This window comes from Taeniopygia guttata, chromosome 1, assembly GCF_048771995.1.
Source record: "Taeniopygia guttata chromosome 1, bTaeGut7.mat, whole genome shotgun sequence".
In the NCBI taxonomy this organism is placed as follows: domain Eukaryota; kingdom Metazoa; phylum Chordata; class Aves; order Passeriformes; family Estrildidae; genus Taeniopygia; species Taeniopygia guttata.
Window position 1 is genome coordinate 43,139,564 of NC_133024.1, and position 16,629 is coordinate 43,156,192.

Sequence of the window (16,629 nt, forward strand, 5' to 3'; positions counted from 1 at the left end):
AGAAGGCAAAAGGGAGACCTTATAATAGCTTTCCAGTATCTAAAAAGGGACTTATGACACCAAGCTGAGCAGTGTGGCCAATACACTTCAGGGGTGGGATGCCGTCCAGAGAGAGCTGGACAAGTTTGAGAACTGGGCCTATGGGACTTTCATCAGGTTTAAGTGCACCAAGTGCAAAGTGCTCCACATAGGTCTGGGCAACTCCAGGTATGAACACAGGCTGGGAATGAGCAGATGGAGAGCAGCCCTGCCGAGAAGGACTTGGGGGTGCTGGTGGATGAGAGGCTGGACATGAGCTGTCCATGAGCTCTCACACCCACAGAAAGCCAAACATGTCCTGGGCTGCACCTACTGGTGTGCAGCAGGGCCAGGGAGGGGATTCTGCCCCTCTGCTCTGCTCAGACCCCACCTGCAGAGCTGCATCAGCTCTGGGGTCCCAGCACAGGGAGGACGGACCTGTTGGAGTGAGTCAATTTATTTAATTTAATTACAGAGGAGGGACGCTGAGATCATCAGAGGGCTGGAGAGCCTCTCCTGTGAAGAAAGGCTGAGAGAATTGGGATTGTTCAGTCTGGAAAAGAGAAGGTTTTGGGGTGGCCTAGCTGTAAGCCTTCCATTACCTGGTGGGGGCCTACAAGAAAGCTGGAGAGGGACTTTTCACAAGAGCAGGTAGTGATAAAACAAGGGTGAATGGATTAAAACTAGAAGAGGGCTGGTTTAAATTAGACATTTGGAAGGAATTCTTTAATGCCAGCATGGTGAGGCACGGGGACAGGTTGCCCAGAAAAGCTGTGGAAGTGTCTGAGGCCAGGCTGGATGGGGCTTTGAACAACCTGGTGTAGCGAGCGGGGCCCTGCCCGCGGCAGAGAGGCTGCAACTGGATAATCTTCAAGGTCCTTTCCAACCAAATCCACTCTATGGTTTCGTGATTCCCCCACACCATCACATTGCTGAGGACAAAATTTATGCCAGCACTAAGCACATACCCCTTTTCAATTAAGGCTTTATTTTTTCTTTCCTTTCCGTTTCACAATCTCCATCACAGCGTAATTCCCTGGCTGCATGCAGCACCAGCCCATCTCCCGGGGTTTCCCTCCACACTTCCCGGGCCCGGGCGGGGGCGGTGCCTCCGGCGGCGCGGCCCGAGTGACGCGCGGCGGCTGCGCCCGGCCCCGCCCCGCCCGGCCCGGCCCGGCCGTGCGCGACCCACGCGGGCGGCGGGGCAGCATGGACCGGCCCGGCGGCGGCGGGGCCGCCATGGACCCCGTACGCAGCTTCGAGCGCTGGAAGAAGAAATACACCCGGCGGACAAACAGGCTGCGGCTGCAGCGCAAGGAGAGGAAGCGGCCCGAGTGGCAGGTGGAGCGGGAGAACATCGGCCGCCTGGTGCAGCGCTACCCCGAGGTACCCGGGCCGGGAGCGAGGGGCTGTGCGGGGCGGGCGGGCGCGGCGCTCCATGAAAAAGCGGCTCCTGTCCTCGTGTGGATAGAACTGGGAGGAGGAGGGATGGTGTCTGCAGTCCTGGGCAGCGGTCGGGAGCCCCCCGGTCGGCAGGACTGGTGGAGGTGCCCGTAGGTAAGAGGTGTGTTGGTGGCACTGCTGTGCGGCGGGCAGTGGGCTTTCTCTGTCACGGGGTGGGATCAGGCTCAGTTCTTTTTCCCCAGGCAGAGGAGGCGGGACCAGCAGCCGCCGTTCCAGGGGTTTTGCTGGAAGTGACTGGACGGGCTGTGGAGTCGGGGGCAGTGGGACCCTCGGGCGGGGCAGTTCATGGTTAGGAGGGCAGCGAGGAGGAGGAGGCTGAAGCAGGTTGTAACCAGGGGCACTTGGCCCTTCTCACCAGGCAACGTGGATATCTCCGTGTTGGAGATAGCCCACGTTTGTCTCCATAGAAGATGCAGGACGGGCAAACCATCAGTATGAATGAATGTGATGTTTAGCCTCAAGTCAGGAAATAGGTATTTGAATGCGAGACCTGAAGTGGGTGGTGTCGGATTTGTCTCTCAGAACCCTTTGAATTCCTGCGGGTGATAGTCGGCTTTGGAATCACACTGATCAGCGGAAAGCACTGTAATTGTGAATAACGGGTTAGATGTGTGGTGCTGCTTTGCCTCCTGCCAGCTTTTGCTGAGTTTGCAGGGCAGTTGTTCTTGGTTATGCAGCACTCGGCACAGCTGGTGGTAATGACTTTTTGGTGGTTGTAATTTGATTGAGCAGAAGGTAATGACAGGAGGTATAGAAGAAACACACCTGTTACAATAAAGAGATCATGTTAGCTCCATTAGTTAAGATTTAGCAAGTTAGTGTTCTTGCGCTTCACTGGATCATTTGCTTTGCTGTTTGAAAACAAGTGGCATGTTCCTCTACTCCTAGCCTTGGCTATGTGAATGTCTATGGATGTTTCTGTGTCACTGATGTGACTGCACATGCATCTGTTTCTGGGCATGGGTGTTTCGCTGTGCAGCTTGGGGCATCATAAGTAGGCATTGGATAGTGGAAGGTTCTGTTTGTGTGTGGTTTGGACTGTTGAAGAAAAGAGGCTTGTAATTTTCAGGCATTTTTTCATCAGAATTAAGAAAAAGTAAATGTATGCTTGTATTAGGATAGTTGTGGGGGCTCTTGGTCTCACCTCTGCTGGGGTTTTGCTGTCCTTTTGCTCGGGGATTCTCTTGCCTATGAACATATGGTTGAATGCCAACCTAACTTTCTGTCTTTAGTCCTTCAGACAGTTTTTTCTTGTCCCTGGCAAAGTTTTCCACTGGGTCTCCAGTGTTTCTTCTCTAATTTTGAATCTGATTAAAGTGGGAGTGGGAACTGTGAAGAAGTGCCATGTGCTTGGACCTTCAGTGGTCTCCACTGAGTTCTACATGGTGCAGATCCCTTAGGGACATGGGAAATAGGAAGCTTTTGGGTAAGCTCCTCTCTCTGAAGAGCAATGGCTGGGGTCTCTGGCACACAAGCTGTGCGTGGGTTAGATTTATGTGTGCATGGAATAGTGGTAGAATGGCTCATGGATGCAAGATGATCCAGCTTGGCTTCTTGTCCATGATTTTGTGTGGGAGAATGACTGTGGTGGATAAACAAGACAAAATTAATAATGAAGACTCAACCACTATACTTTGTTATTGGATTTTCTTTTTCATTTGTTGACATGTGATGGCAAGTATGTGGCAGCATAGATGGAAAATGTGAAATTTAGTTGCAGTGTGTTCATATCATGGAACCATTTTCTGTGTTATATGTTCATAGATGAGCTACTTTCTGTTGATTCAGTGACTTTGTTGCCTGACTGTCAGGCCGTTTATGGACATTTCCAAACAGTTGTGCTTATGAAAAACATTAACAGCCTAACTGATGTGCAGGGGAGCTGTTTGTGAAAAATTCTTTCTAGTCTGCTTGGTGTCAGATTAGTCGAGTTAGATCAGAACAGCAATTGAAATATTTGAAATGAGCTGGCTGCTCTCATTGAGGTGACTAGGGACAGCTCACGGTTACAGCTTCCCAGCAGATGAGCAGAGCTAGACACTCTGGACAGGGAAACAAACTAAACAGATGTTGGTGGTGTTCTCCACTGGTGCATGTAGATGTGGAATGGGACTATCAGAAGATCTGCCTCAGACATCAGTACTTCTTATTTGGACATGACTTAAAATCTGAAGGTACTGATATATTTCTAAAGGTACTACAATGTAACATTATTCAGCTCCTGGAAGTATGTAGGCCAGAGAAATAATACAGGAAGCTTTGTGACGTGGCCTTTCCCAACGTTCCTTGCTCTTTAAATAAAAGAGCTAGGCTGATGCATGTAATAATTTTTAAATTGATTTAGAGAAGTTTAAGGTAGAAGAGTGGAACGATATTTGTCTTATTTTTTGATTAATGTATCTGTTCTTACTGAGTCATCTAGAGTTAAAAAGAAGTTGAGTACTGAAATACTTTAATTATTTAGAACAATTTCAGGTTGCTGCAATAGCCTATTTGATGTATCACAAACCTGTTAAAATCTATCCCTTTAGTGGCAGGTAATTGATTGCATAAATTCTTTTTTGATGTTAGTAAAATACTTTCCCCTCCTGTAGCCTACTGTTTTTTTATGCAGTTTCTTGGCTGAAATTAACCAGAAACTGTATACATCACTGACTAGTAAGACTGGGAATTACCAACTGAATTTGGAAGTACTTGTCAAGAATTCCAATTTATGAAAGTCAAAAAACCCCACCTTTTTTTGGTAATGATTCTGATAGGATTTTTTTCCCTCCTCCAAAATAATGTTTGGCAAAAGTTTAATTGCTCTGTTAGGACACAGTGAAAGCTTGAAATCTACCTTGCAAGAGCTTTGCCTTGAAATGTGTCAAAACCAGGTTTTAATAAGAGCATTATAACTTTTTACCTGTTTTTACCTTTTATTTATAGAGATTAATTTCATATGTTAAGTTACTTCTCTTGATTTTACTGGAGAGAACTAGGCTGAAAAGAGTGCTGTTGTGATTTAGATGCTTTAAACAGCTATAACCTCTAAGTTTTCTGTAACAGGCAGAGTTTGTAAAAGGCTTGGTACTTCAAGGAGATACAAAGCTGATCTGACAGCTCACTAGCTCTTTATCTGAAGCCTTCTCTGGAATTGTTAACACAAGATGTCAGGAGGGTCTGAAGACTATTTTGCTTGGTCCCTGATTTGGGAGACTTCTGTTCAGCAGTTTGTTAGAGATAAACAATGCCTATTAGAAGCGCATGAGTTGTAAGCTTCGAGATTGACATTTAGAAATCTCAGTTCATGGATTTTAGTCAGCATGCATTCAAAGCTGTATAGTCTACCTTCATTTTCAGGCTTTATAAATACAGTAGTCTCTTTTTTTTCTTGAGTTTTGTGGGTTTCTGCTACAATTAGTTGTGAACTTTGCCAGTGAAAGCTGTTCACATCTTCTAGAACAACCTTGAAAATACGACATTTTTTCCAAGACCTCTACTTGACACCTCATCTTTGTAAGTCATTGAACAAACTCATGGACTCAAACACATTTTATTGGGGACTCTGTGTGTGTAATTAACAGCTCTCAAATATGGGTGCATACAGAGAATTAAGTTAGTAGGTGTCAGGACAATGAACTACTTTTTAGTGGGTTTTTTTTTTGTTTTTTTTTTTGTTTTTTTTTTTTTTTTTTTTTTTGTTTTGTTTTGTTTTGTTTTGTTTTGTTTTAACCCTGTAGGACAACTCCAAAAGAAAATTAAATAAACTGAGTGCTAGTGGTTGGTGAATCTGGTGAGCTTCAGGACATAGGTGAACTCTTCTTTTCCAGTCAGGTAGATGTAATATTGGGTGCCCAAATACACTCTGCAGTGAGGATGAGCATATATTCCCAGTAGATCCCTGCTGGGATTTGAAAAGGACATATGGACTCTAGTAAGGTGGAGACCAGGGGCCTCCTGAGATCCTCTTCAGTCTAAATTGCTCAGTGATTTCATGATGGTCTGAGCTTTAAATTGTGCTATTAGCCTGCATTATTCAAGTATATAATTACTTACTGAATTGTTTATGGTAAATCCATGGTTTAGATTAGGTTAAACTAGTATAGATTGCCTGACTAGCTAACTTGAATCAGGTAATACTGAACAATATATTTATTTTCAACTTGCAGAATGCTACTCAGTTCATCTCTTATGGTTAGATTATAAGCATTGGTTCAAATTATTTTGTTTCAGATAAATGCAAGTGAAATCCAAAGATTTTCAGATTTTCCACTGTCAAAGAAAACCCTTAAAGGTAAGTATAGAACTTTTCTTTGGAAAATTATATAAGTCAAAGGGAATACATTGTTTACCTGCATCTGAGCACTTCTTTCCTTTAAACTAAATTTTAGGTAAGTATTGCCATGTACAGAATCTAAACAGAGCAATGCAGTCATGGGTCAGACAAAATGAAATAGTTTTTTTCTTTCTTCTTTTTTTTTTGTTCCTCTTCCCCTCACATACTTTTCTCTTCCTGCCCTGCAAATACTAGGACTGCAGGAATCTCAGTATCGTGTGGTAACAGAGATACAGAGGCAAACCATAGGTTTGGCTTTACAAGGTAAAGATGTACTTGGAGCTGCAAAGACTGGATCAGGCAAAACACTGGCTTTTATTGTTCCAGTAAGTAATTTACATCCTTCTATTTCTACTCAAACCAAGTTATCTCTGAAATACTGATGTCAGTCAGCTTACACTAGTAGATCCTGAGAGAAAAGTTAAAATTCAACTGTTCTGTTTCAGGAAAGCCAAGATACTTGGGAATTGAATAAAGCCGCTTGAGCTTCTGAAAGAAGTGTGTTTTTTGTGCCAGGAGTATTCTGCGGCTTAAAAGTTTCATTTTGATCCTAACATTAGTAGGCCCTGTGTGATTTAGGAAGTGCTTTGTTTTTCTCTCAAGAATGTTTTCCTGCAACTCCAGTTGTCCAATTTTTCTGGCATTTGAAAACTAGGTGTATGAAACAGAATGTTGATTTTCAGTTCTTTAGATTTTTTAGGTGACTAGTTTTCACTCCTTTAAAATGTTACAATTTGGACCTTATATAACAAAGTTAATCTTAGTGATTGTAGACTTCCTGTCAACTCCTTAGAAATCACTTCTAGGTGCGAACAAAAAGTGGGATGAAAATCCGTGTAATGGATGTACATGTATGACAGTTTTACTCAAAGCATCATGATCAGCATTTCATTTCTTCAGTTGAGACGTGCTTAAAGTACACATATGTATAAGTGGATACAAACCCCAAAGGGGATAAACATATTTTTTATGGTGTTACTCTGTATAAAACATTACTTGCATTTTTGTATGCATAAATTTCTTTGGAGCCTATTACTGTGAGAACAGTAGTAGGTGCTTTGAATATCCTCTCTAGTAAAGCAGATTTGTGCTATTCTACTTAAAAAAATCTTATTAGTAGAGAATAAAAAAAATGTAGGGGCTTCAGAAGTCCTGTGAATTTAAGAAACAAGTGAGATTACTCTATTATTTAATCTAAGAGTAGAAGTACTTCATTTTACAAACCTTATTTTTAAAAAGTTTTAGAGAAGTGGCCTAAGAGAGGAGCTGAGGAGAGGAAAAAAATTAATTGTGCAAGTATGCTTACCATCTCTCAGTATTTTAGAAGGCTTCAGATATTCATACCTGTAACGTTCTTGTGTTAGGATTAGCTGACTAACAGAGTATTTCTGCAGCATGAATTCATAAGAGGAAGAATAATCCTGGTGTGAGCTGTACGGCAACTTAAGTTGGAATGCTCTGTATGTAATGTGTGGATAATACTGCTTCAAGTCTATAAGCCAGAATTAAAGCTTCAATAATTAACATTGTTTTAGGTGCTCATTCTGTTCCTGGTTCCTGCAAAACCTCATGAGCAGGGGAATTTCTCATATTTTTCTACACTGATTCCTATTATCATATAAATGGCCTAATTTCCAGAATTTAGCAGAGTAGGATTAATTGTGCAGTGAAGTGTTTATGATTTTCCACCCATTACTGTCTGTCTTAGTTTGGTACTGGAGAATTTTGCTAACAGCAAGTATCATTACCATTAGTTAGAATTTATATATCAACTGTGTAAAATGTGCACTAATGTTTCTTCATGTCATTATTTTCATTAATGTGGCTTTGTCTTTTTTTCTTAAGTGACACTTTGTTTCCAATTTGTTGCACATTTTCCTTCTGAAATTTTTGTGGTAATAACATGGTAATTTCTTTCAGGCTTTGGAACTCCTCTATCGCCAGCAGTGGACTTCAGCTGATGGCCTGGGGGTTTTGATAATCTCGCCTACCCGGGAGCTGGCATATCAAACCTTCAAGGTTCTGCGTAAAGTGGGGAAGAATCATGAATTCTCAGCTGGCCTTATCATTGGGGGAAAGGTGTGTGTCCTCTCTTGGAGTTTGCTGTATGGAAGTATAGTTGCTGAGTGCTGTATTAAGTGCTAGTTAAGGAAGGAAACCCTGGGCTTGAAAAGTCAAGGAGGAGAATAGTTAATGAGAACCTGTAGTGACCCACTAATTTTTTTGTGTGTATTCGTTGTCTTTTCTGAAGCGTATTTGCAGTCTTTGCAGTGTCCATGACTGGATGGACATTCCTGCCAAGTCTTCCAGGACTATCCTGTTAATTTAGGTTACTCTGAAATACTTCTTCCTCAAGCTACAGGGGTGAAGAAATGCTGGCATATCTGTAGGAAGAGGAAAACTGCTTCTTGACTATTCTTTCTAAAAGCTGTTAATAGGTTAAACTGGCCTGACTGTCTCTGGTACTGGACTTCCAGTCTGAACAACTAGATCTAAGCTGGATTAACTCTGTTGCAGGATCTGAAAGAAGAGTCTGAAAGAATCCACCACATAAATATGCTAATTTGCACTCCAGGACGGCTTTTACAACACATGGATGAAACTTCATATTTCTATGCATCTGATCTGCAAATGTTGAGTAAGTTTTTTAAGTACTTGAAAGTACTTGGGAATATATTGTAGCAGCTCATAATTGTGTGCAGCACTTCCTTGCATAAAAAGTTTATTCTTGTTATGTAGATTAAATGGCATTTAAACTTGCACGTGTTCAAATTAAATTAGGAAACAGCAAAACTCCTTTCTTGTGTGTACTTTCTCTGAAGCAGTTGCTGAGCATGCTGTCCTTAGGATGATAAGAACAAGCAGGGGATTCAGTATGGAAGCCAAACCCTAATATAGTGCCCCATATAATCTTTTACATTTGTCTTTACTAATGCTAAACTTAACCTTTCTGTCTATAGCTCTTGTGTCTTTCCTGACATGATAATTATCTAGCTATATAGGATATCCACTGCAGTGTGTGCATTTTGGACCAGTGCTACAAAACATTTTTATTTGTGTTTTAAGACAGATTTCTGCTCCTTTTATTCTTTTGTTTGCATTGTTAACATTGTTTGTTTTCATCCTTCCAACCTGAAAAAAAATTTTCATTGTAATGAAAAGGTTTGCCTGCTACTAAGAACTGCATAATCTTTAGCATAGCTTGAGGAACTTAAAAGCAATTAAGAAGCTAATGAGGCTGATAAAATGTGAAATCATACTTGCTACACTTTGTACAATTCATGGCAGTTAGACAAGAATTGCATTAAATGTAGGCTTTTTTAAAGCTTTTATCTGTGCTACTCTGTTTATATCCTATATTTCAATGGTAAATTCAGCTTAGGTACAGGAGAGTATTTTGCTCTGTCACAAATACTACAATACTGTTTTACATCCTGTGCTTTTATTTCAGTAATAGGACAGGGAGTCTGTTTGCAAATTACCAAACTGTTCACTTGAGATGCTGATCTTTTTTCTTCTGCATGTTAAACTGAGGGCTGTAGTGCATAGATTATGGAAAATGCTGTGATTTCTGTTGCAGGTATTTTTTTAAAAAAAATGTTTTATGAAATACAGGAATATCTAAAGAGATTCCTGTCACGGATACAGTAGTTAATCTCTGCATTTTAAGTATGGATAGAATTTTGTGCTACATGGATTTCATGTAGAATTTTTTAATAAGTAAATCTAAAACCATTTTTTTCTTAAATTTATCTTTCAATCCAGTTCTTGATGAAGCTGACAGAATTCTAGACATGGGGTTTGCTGATACAATGAATGCAATCATAGAAAATTTACCTAAGAAGCGCCAGACTTTGCTTTTTTCTGCAACACAAACAAAATCTGTGAAGGATCTTGCACGGCTGAGTCTGAAAGATCCAGAATATGTTTGGGTTCATGAGAAAGCCAAATTCAGGTATGTTGATATTTTTTTTTCCCCTGGGGAGTGTTAGATAGTGATCCTATTTAACTGCTTCTCTGGCAGCTCCCTGAATCAGAGGTTGCATTGTGCATCAGTGTCTGATCCTACTGTGTACCTTCCTGAAAGTAAGGAATTTCCAAATGAGAGAGGACTAGCTCTGACTGAATCACTACAGGAAGGCTGAACCTGTGCTTGTCTTGACTTCTCAGGCAGCTTCTCAGACTGGAAACTTTTTTTCCTCAGGATGAAGCTGCTGAGTGGATTATAGCCAGTATGCTGGGTCTAGCAGCACTGAGTTCTGAGTAACTCCTTTTCTGCTGTTCAACGTCCTTGCCTCCTGCACACTATGCTGACTGTGCCAAAGCACCACAAATACAGTTTGTGTGCCATTTGTAAATCTGGCTTTCCAAGGATGTGCTTTCCTTTCGAGCAAGTGCAGAATGGCAGTCTTGCTTGTGTATTCAGTATTATGTGCCCAAAAGAAAGCATGTGCTGCTAGTTCATGTGCAGTAACTCCCGTGGCTTCCTGATGTGCTGCATTTTCCATGCGTGTGTAGGGCTCTGGACCTGTATGCACAAAATAGATTTCTCTTGCCCTACAGTTTGGAGTAGCATGGGAGGCCCTTACTGGAAGGGAAGTATGTGGTGTGCCATGCTCAAAACATTTAATGAATGTTACTAAATGAATGTTACTTTTTGGTGTGTAATTTTCTTTTGAAATCCAAATGAATGTTATTTTGCATTTCTGTGGGCTGGATCATCTGAGTGTCAAATTACTTATGAGCATGGATGATTCTTTTTCTTCTCTTTTATGAAATATGCATATATTTCCATATGTAAAATGGAGGAGAAAGGTGAAGTACAGAGATAAAAATGGTTTTCCTGGGAGCAAACAAGAAATCATCAGGAAAATGCATGGCAGAGCCACACTGAATCTCAAAGAAGTTTTTACTATTTGATTTGATTATCTTTGTATTGTACTTCAAATACAATTTTTTAATCAGTAGTACTATCAAAGGAATATTAAATAAACATGATTGCCAGAAAAAAAAACTGTGGTTAATACCCTCTTATCAGAAGAGAATGTACAAGCCTTGTATGCAGCCTTCATTTTGGCAACTATCTATTTCACAGATCTCCCATGTTTGGTGAAGTCTATTTTAAAGTACATTTAATTTTTTTAGATATTTGGGAGAATGGAATTAGATAACAAACCAAATTAAAAGAAAGGTAAATATTAATTTGTTTTAGAATTTACTGCCTTAGGTTATTGCCATATAAAAGCAATTTCCTGTGAAAGACGTAGAAAGCAAGAAGTGCTGTGGCGTAATTAAAATTAAATAGCAGAATAAAAACTGGAGGAGACTCTTGTAATTTCATCCTCCCGGGTGACACCCTTTAGAAAGGTAATTTTGAATAACCAGTCTGTTTAAGGTGAAGTAGAGGGATTGTAAGAGATGAGCATTTAGATGTGTTTGAAGGACAAATACTGCAAAGGATTTTTTTTGTTGCTTTATTTCTGCTTTTAAGAGCAGAAATGTGAGTTCAGATGACAATTCAGAGCTTTAGAAAGTCACTTTGCATCTCAATGTAATCAGTAGAAGTACATCAGTGCTCTCTTTTTGTGTGTGATTAGACTCTGCTTTGACATTGCCTTAAGCACAAATGATGGTTTAATAGGACTAATAGAAAAAATTGCATTTTAAGTCAAGGCAATTTGAATGTCACTGCTTAGACATGGAAAGTTTGCCTTGCTGGAAGTAAATGAATTTAGAAGTAATGTCAAAAATCATCTGTCCCTCCCCACTGGCTTTTAATAAGGGAATGAATGTAGCTTTCAAATGAAGCTGATTAAGACTTGTTTCTCAAAGTGGAAGAGCTTTCCAGCCTGATTTCTTTTCTTCTTTTTCTGAGTATGTATAAGACTCTCTTGGCTTAAAAGAAAGGTGACACATTCCTGTGATTTTTCTAAATGTACTTTTTTGATGTGGTTTTGTTTCTTTTTCCTCCTTTAGTACCCCAGCAACTCTGGATCAGAACTATGTTGTCTGTGAGCTTCAGCAAAAAGTAAACATGTTATACTCTTTCCTGAGAACTCATTTGAAAAAGAAGACCATTGTGTTTTTTTCAAGCTGTAAAGAGGTATGTTTTTTCTCTCCCTCCTACTGCTTCAGAATTAAAAAACTGATAAAATGAGGATATTCATATAGATATCAATATATCAGAGAGGTGAGATTGTGGACTTAATTTGCAACAGGAAATTGGAGGAAAGAAACATCACCTACTGCTGCATGTCATTCAGGACATGGTTTCAAGGCAGTTCAGTGGCCTAGGCTCAATGCAGGAAGGTTCTGGAGACCTGAGTGTTCTCAGCCATTTTTATAGTCTGCTGTTAAAAATGAATGCTAAAAGTTAATGTCAGTAAGGCCCAGCTAATTTCAGTTCTGTCTTTTGACATGTTTCATAGTTGGCTTACAAAGTATTCCAGTAATTGTACTTGCTTTCCTTACAAGCTTTTAAATCTGCATGTTTGAGAAGACTGTGAAATAGTACTGGCAAAGGCTTTTCTTACATAGCAGCTAATCCTTCAAACCTGCTTGTATAAGTGTCTTGGGACCATTCTGTTGAAGCTATTTGCATGTGTTTGTTTGGCACAGGTATTTGTACCTATAACTATGGCATGTATCAAGTATTTTACAGTGCAAGTAGTGCTTGTTAGTGTAATACAAGGCTAGTATTTTACAATAACAGACCATTTTACAATGGCTTAGTAAATATTCATTGCAATTCTTTCCCCTGTGCAAGAGGTGATATTTTTGTTGTTCTGCAGCTGACTGGTGAGTACATTGAAGTGGTCGGCTTAGCTGTACAGAAATTCTCAGAGTTGCAGCTGTTCTGCAGTATACACAGTTTATGTAACTACTTTCTTAAAAAGATGCTGGGTAGCTGCCTGCTGTAAAACAATGCTACATCATGGGTACTGTAGGTAGGGGTAAACAGGCTGATTTTGTAAGAGAACATGTTGAAACTTGAAACAATAAACTGAGACTGTAGACTGATTTCAGTTGCAAGTATAAAACACATTACCCCTCCAATACTGTCTAAAAGAAGTGCTTCTGATGGACTTTTCATACTTTGGTCCTTTGCATACAGCCTAAGTTCTCACATCCCAAGTTGTTCTTGCTGTTGCCTACTCTGGTTTCCTTTAGGAAATGCCATCAAAAGGGCATGGCAATCTTTTCCCACAATTGTTGTCATCTTTTGACCTGGTCGTGTAACAAGGTCTCGACATCTTTTTTTCTCTGAACTGGAGAAAAGTTTTTTTAATTTGATGTACAATTTCAGTTGTTACATACACGGTATATGATCTTGATATGTTTAGCAGCGCATAGTAATTCTTTTCCCCCTTGATTTGTTGGGTAGGTTCAGTATCTCTTCAGAGTGTTTTGTAAGCTTCAGCCTGGTCTTCCCGTCCTGGCACTCCATGGCAAGCAGCAGCAGATGAAGAGAATGGAAGTCTACACTTGTTTTGTTCGGAAAAAGGCAGCAGTGCTTTTTGCTACAGATATCGCAGCTCGTGGCCTGGGTAGGTACCCACAGAAGCAGCAGCTAAACCTGTTGAAGGTTTTTCAGACTTTATACTCTGAAGACTGACCTAGTTTCTGAAAAATGAAGCTGTAGTTTGCCTAGGAGCTCAAAATAGAGTTGTTTCCTAGAGTTCTGCTGTTTCTTTACTGAAGCGGCCCACTTCATCTGTTCTTACATTTTCTTTTTATCCCAGAGAAATGTGTGGTAGGTAAACAGTGATGTATCAGTGATGTATTTATTTACGACATGCTGTAAGGCAAGATTTCAGCTGTTTTAAGTATTTCTGATATGCTTGTATCCTGTGGGTTATTTCAAAGGATATGAAAAATTGCTAACCTACTGGTATATGGAAATGGAAACCTGAAATTTGAATGTCTGATAGATGAATGGCATTGTAGGACTGCATTGATAAGGAGACAGAAAAATAAATGAGGGTAATTTTTGTTTTTTTCATTCAGTTCTTGGCGGCAGTGAAGTATAACACAGGACTTTTCAGGAGTCCAGTCATTATTTGAGATAGCAAACGCTTTTGTCCAAAATGTGAGGCTTTGTCACTATGTTACAAAAAGAAAGAAAGTGCTCTAAAAACTTAAGTCAGGAATGAAAATTGGTTCTCATACTGCTGAAATCTCACCAGTGACTATCTAATTTGGGTATGGTTAGTTTGGTTTAGAGTGTGGGTATAATTCTGGAATACAGTATAGCTGCAGATTTGTTTTGGAAGTAACACTTCAGTGCAAAGCATGCTGCTGCTGAGTGAAGTGCAGCAGTTAGAAAATGCTTATTATTAATACCATTCACAGTCAAGGTTGACTTTGGTCAGGCTTGGTCACCCCCTTCCATCGTTAAGAGGGGCTCTTGTATTTCTGTATGTGACAGCTGAAGTGATGCAGTCTCACCACAGCTAACTTCAGAGCCCAGTGGTGTAGCATATTAACACTGAGGGTTAAAAGTGGGTCAGATCTTGTTATATAATTGTTAACCACAGGGTGTTTTATGATCTGTGTGACATAAAGCATATCTATTCTTGTCAAGTGTGAATTTATGTTCCATTCATTGCACTGTCATAATTTAGGAAAAGAACACACAATTAATTTAACTTTCTTTGATGAAGAGAATGATTGTTTATGTATGCTAATGAATGCAACTAATTTTGTTTTTATTTCAGAGGTTGCACCTAATGTCTGTAAATGGGTCCAAGTGATGATTCTTACAGGAATTAATGCTCTTGCATAGGAGAGTTTTGAGTGCAGTGAACTTACTTGATGTATTTTTTTCTTTACACAGATTTTCCAGCAGTGAATTGGGTCATTCAGTTTGATTGTCCAGAAGATGCAAACACATACATCCATAGAGTGGGAAGAACAGCCAGGTTTGTTTTCACTTTTCATTAGTATTTTAATGTTAAAAACAAGATCTTTGTAGGGACAGATCACTGGCTAAAGACTCAGTTAAAAAAAATTAAGATATAAATTAGAAAGAAAAAGGCTGTTATCACTAAGAGACCCTTTTGATTAGTTAGGAGTAATGATTTAACTTAATAGTTTCTTAGTAAGCTTCAGAGACTTATAGTAGAGAAAAATATCCCTGATTGTTCCATCTGATTAGGGACAGTTATTAGTGAGGAAATAGAAAACCTTTTCCCCTTTGCAGAATTACCTCAAAGGATGAGTTGAGTATGTTTGTGGGTGGAAAAGCTTGTTTTGCCACTGACATTTAGAGATAAATAATGTTTTAGGCTGTGGATTCAATTTCTTTGTGAAGACTCTTCAAAAGAATGGAACTATTTCTTGCTTATTTTAATTTGGGAGGAAGGAATCAAATGTTAATTACAGGTTAAGTTTTTAATTTTCTAGATCTTTTGTGGAATTACATATTTAAGCAGAGCTTTAGTTAAAATATTTGTGGCTAAGCCTTTATGATAGAAGGGAGTTATCCAGATACACTGTTGTAAACCAGGTCCTTCATCTCTTCATCTCTGAAGTAGATTTTTAAGTGAAACAGAAGCTGTTACTGCATATAATTCAGAAGATCAAAAACCTCATGCAATTATCTGAAGGATGAAATGTGAGGCATAGCATTATATCTTGTCTCTAATTTAATTTGTTTGTAGTAGAACTTGCAATATAGGCTGTTGTCAAACGTAATGACAGAGCAGTTGCTTAGAACAGGATTTCAACACTCTTAAGAGTTTGAGATCTGTGTTCCTGGATCAGAAGGCTGTAAATTTTGGTGACTGTATCATGAGTGCACTTGCAGCACTCTTTCACAACGTGGGTTTAGCCATGGGTTTTTCACATGGGTTTAGCCATATTTTCATTGTAAGTGGTCATATTTCTCCCCCATTCTGTCTCTCTGCTCTCTGTTTTCTGATCTTCTATGGTAGAAGGGAATGATACATTTTTAAATGACTTTGGAAAAAACCTGTCAGTGAACAAAGTCAGTGAATGTTGTGTATAATTAGATAAAATATGTAGCTATTTTGGTGATTTAAAATCTTATGCATACCAATTGAGAGAAAAGCATATAGGCTTGGTTAGAGTTCTGTAATATTTTCTTTTTTGTCTTTCTTTTTTTTTTAGTCCTGTGTAGCTTTCAAAGAAGGCTTGTAATTTTGTCTTTATGGCATACTGTCATCATGGAAGGAAAACGATGCATTTGGCAGTGTTTAATTGGCAGGGTTTAGAATACTGGTTGAGCTCTTTCTGAGCCATGTCACTCAGTTAAAGCACCTCCCTGGGGTTGTAATCCTCAGGCCTTTTCCCAATTCTCATTAGAAGCTGAGAAGAGCAATTGTAAGTAAGTTTAGCATGGGGAAACAGCTCTAAAAAGGTGCAAAGTCAAACAACTCCCCTTTGTCATAATGCTTTTATTCAAATGTCCTCTGAGAGGACTTCAGCCTGGTAACCTTAAGGGTCTGTCTTCAGGGGCCTCTTAAGTACATGACGCATTCTGTGATTGCTCGAGGGGCAGATTTAGACAGAAAATTGGGTCAGGGTGTCTGTCTCAGGGACTGTGGGCTGTGCTGGATGCCTTACTGGGATGTAGATTACATTTCCTTCTATGTCACTTTTTTCAGTAGGGAGACCTTACAGAAATTGGGAGTACATCTGAGCAAGTTGTGTGAGCTGGAGGGTGTTGACTGACAGTGAATGCAAATTCTTTCTGTAGGAAAAGCTTCATGGGTATTTTCTGTTTCCTAATCTCATACAAGGATCAGCAGGTTCTGCCTATACTGGGCATTCAATTTAAAGAAACATACAGGTTGTCTCCATCCTCC

At 39.7% G+C, this 16,629-nt stretch overlaps 1 protein-coding gene across 1 annotated transcript in view; it reads left to right on the top strand.

The window, feature by feature from the left end:
- Nucleotides 1–1,047: 1,047 nt before the first annotated feature.
- DDX10 (DEAD-box helicase 10) overlaps nucleotides 1,048–16,629 on the top strand; it is a 153,535-nt gene continuing 137,953 nt past the window's right edge. Inside the window, exons 1-9 of the mRNA XM_030270460.4 lie at nucleotides 1,048–1,404; nucleotides 5,698–5,758; nucleotides 5,996–6,126; nucleotides 7,721–7,879; nucleotides 8,318–8,438; nucleotides 9,566–9,755; nucleotides 11,777–11,903; nucleotides 13,185–13,347; nucleotides 14,637–14,721. Of these exons, the coding sequence (XP_030126320.4) occupies nucleotides 1,063–1,404; nucleotides 5,698–5,758; nucleotides 5,996–6,126; nucleotides 7,721–7,879; nucleotides 8,318–8,438; nucleotides 9,566–9,755; nucleotides 11,777–11,903; nucleotides 13,185–13,347; nucleotides 14,637–14,721 (1,379 nt within the window). The 5' untranslated portion in view covers nucleotides 1,048–1,062. The remainder of the gene's footprint in view (nucleotides 1,405–5,697; nucleotides 5,759–5,995; nucleotides 6,127–7,720; nucleotides 7,880–8,317; nucleotides 8,439–9,565; nucleotides 9,756–11,776; nucleotides 11,904–13,184; nucleotides 13,348–14,636; nucleotides 14,722–16,629) is intronic.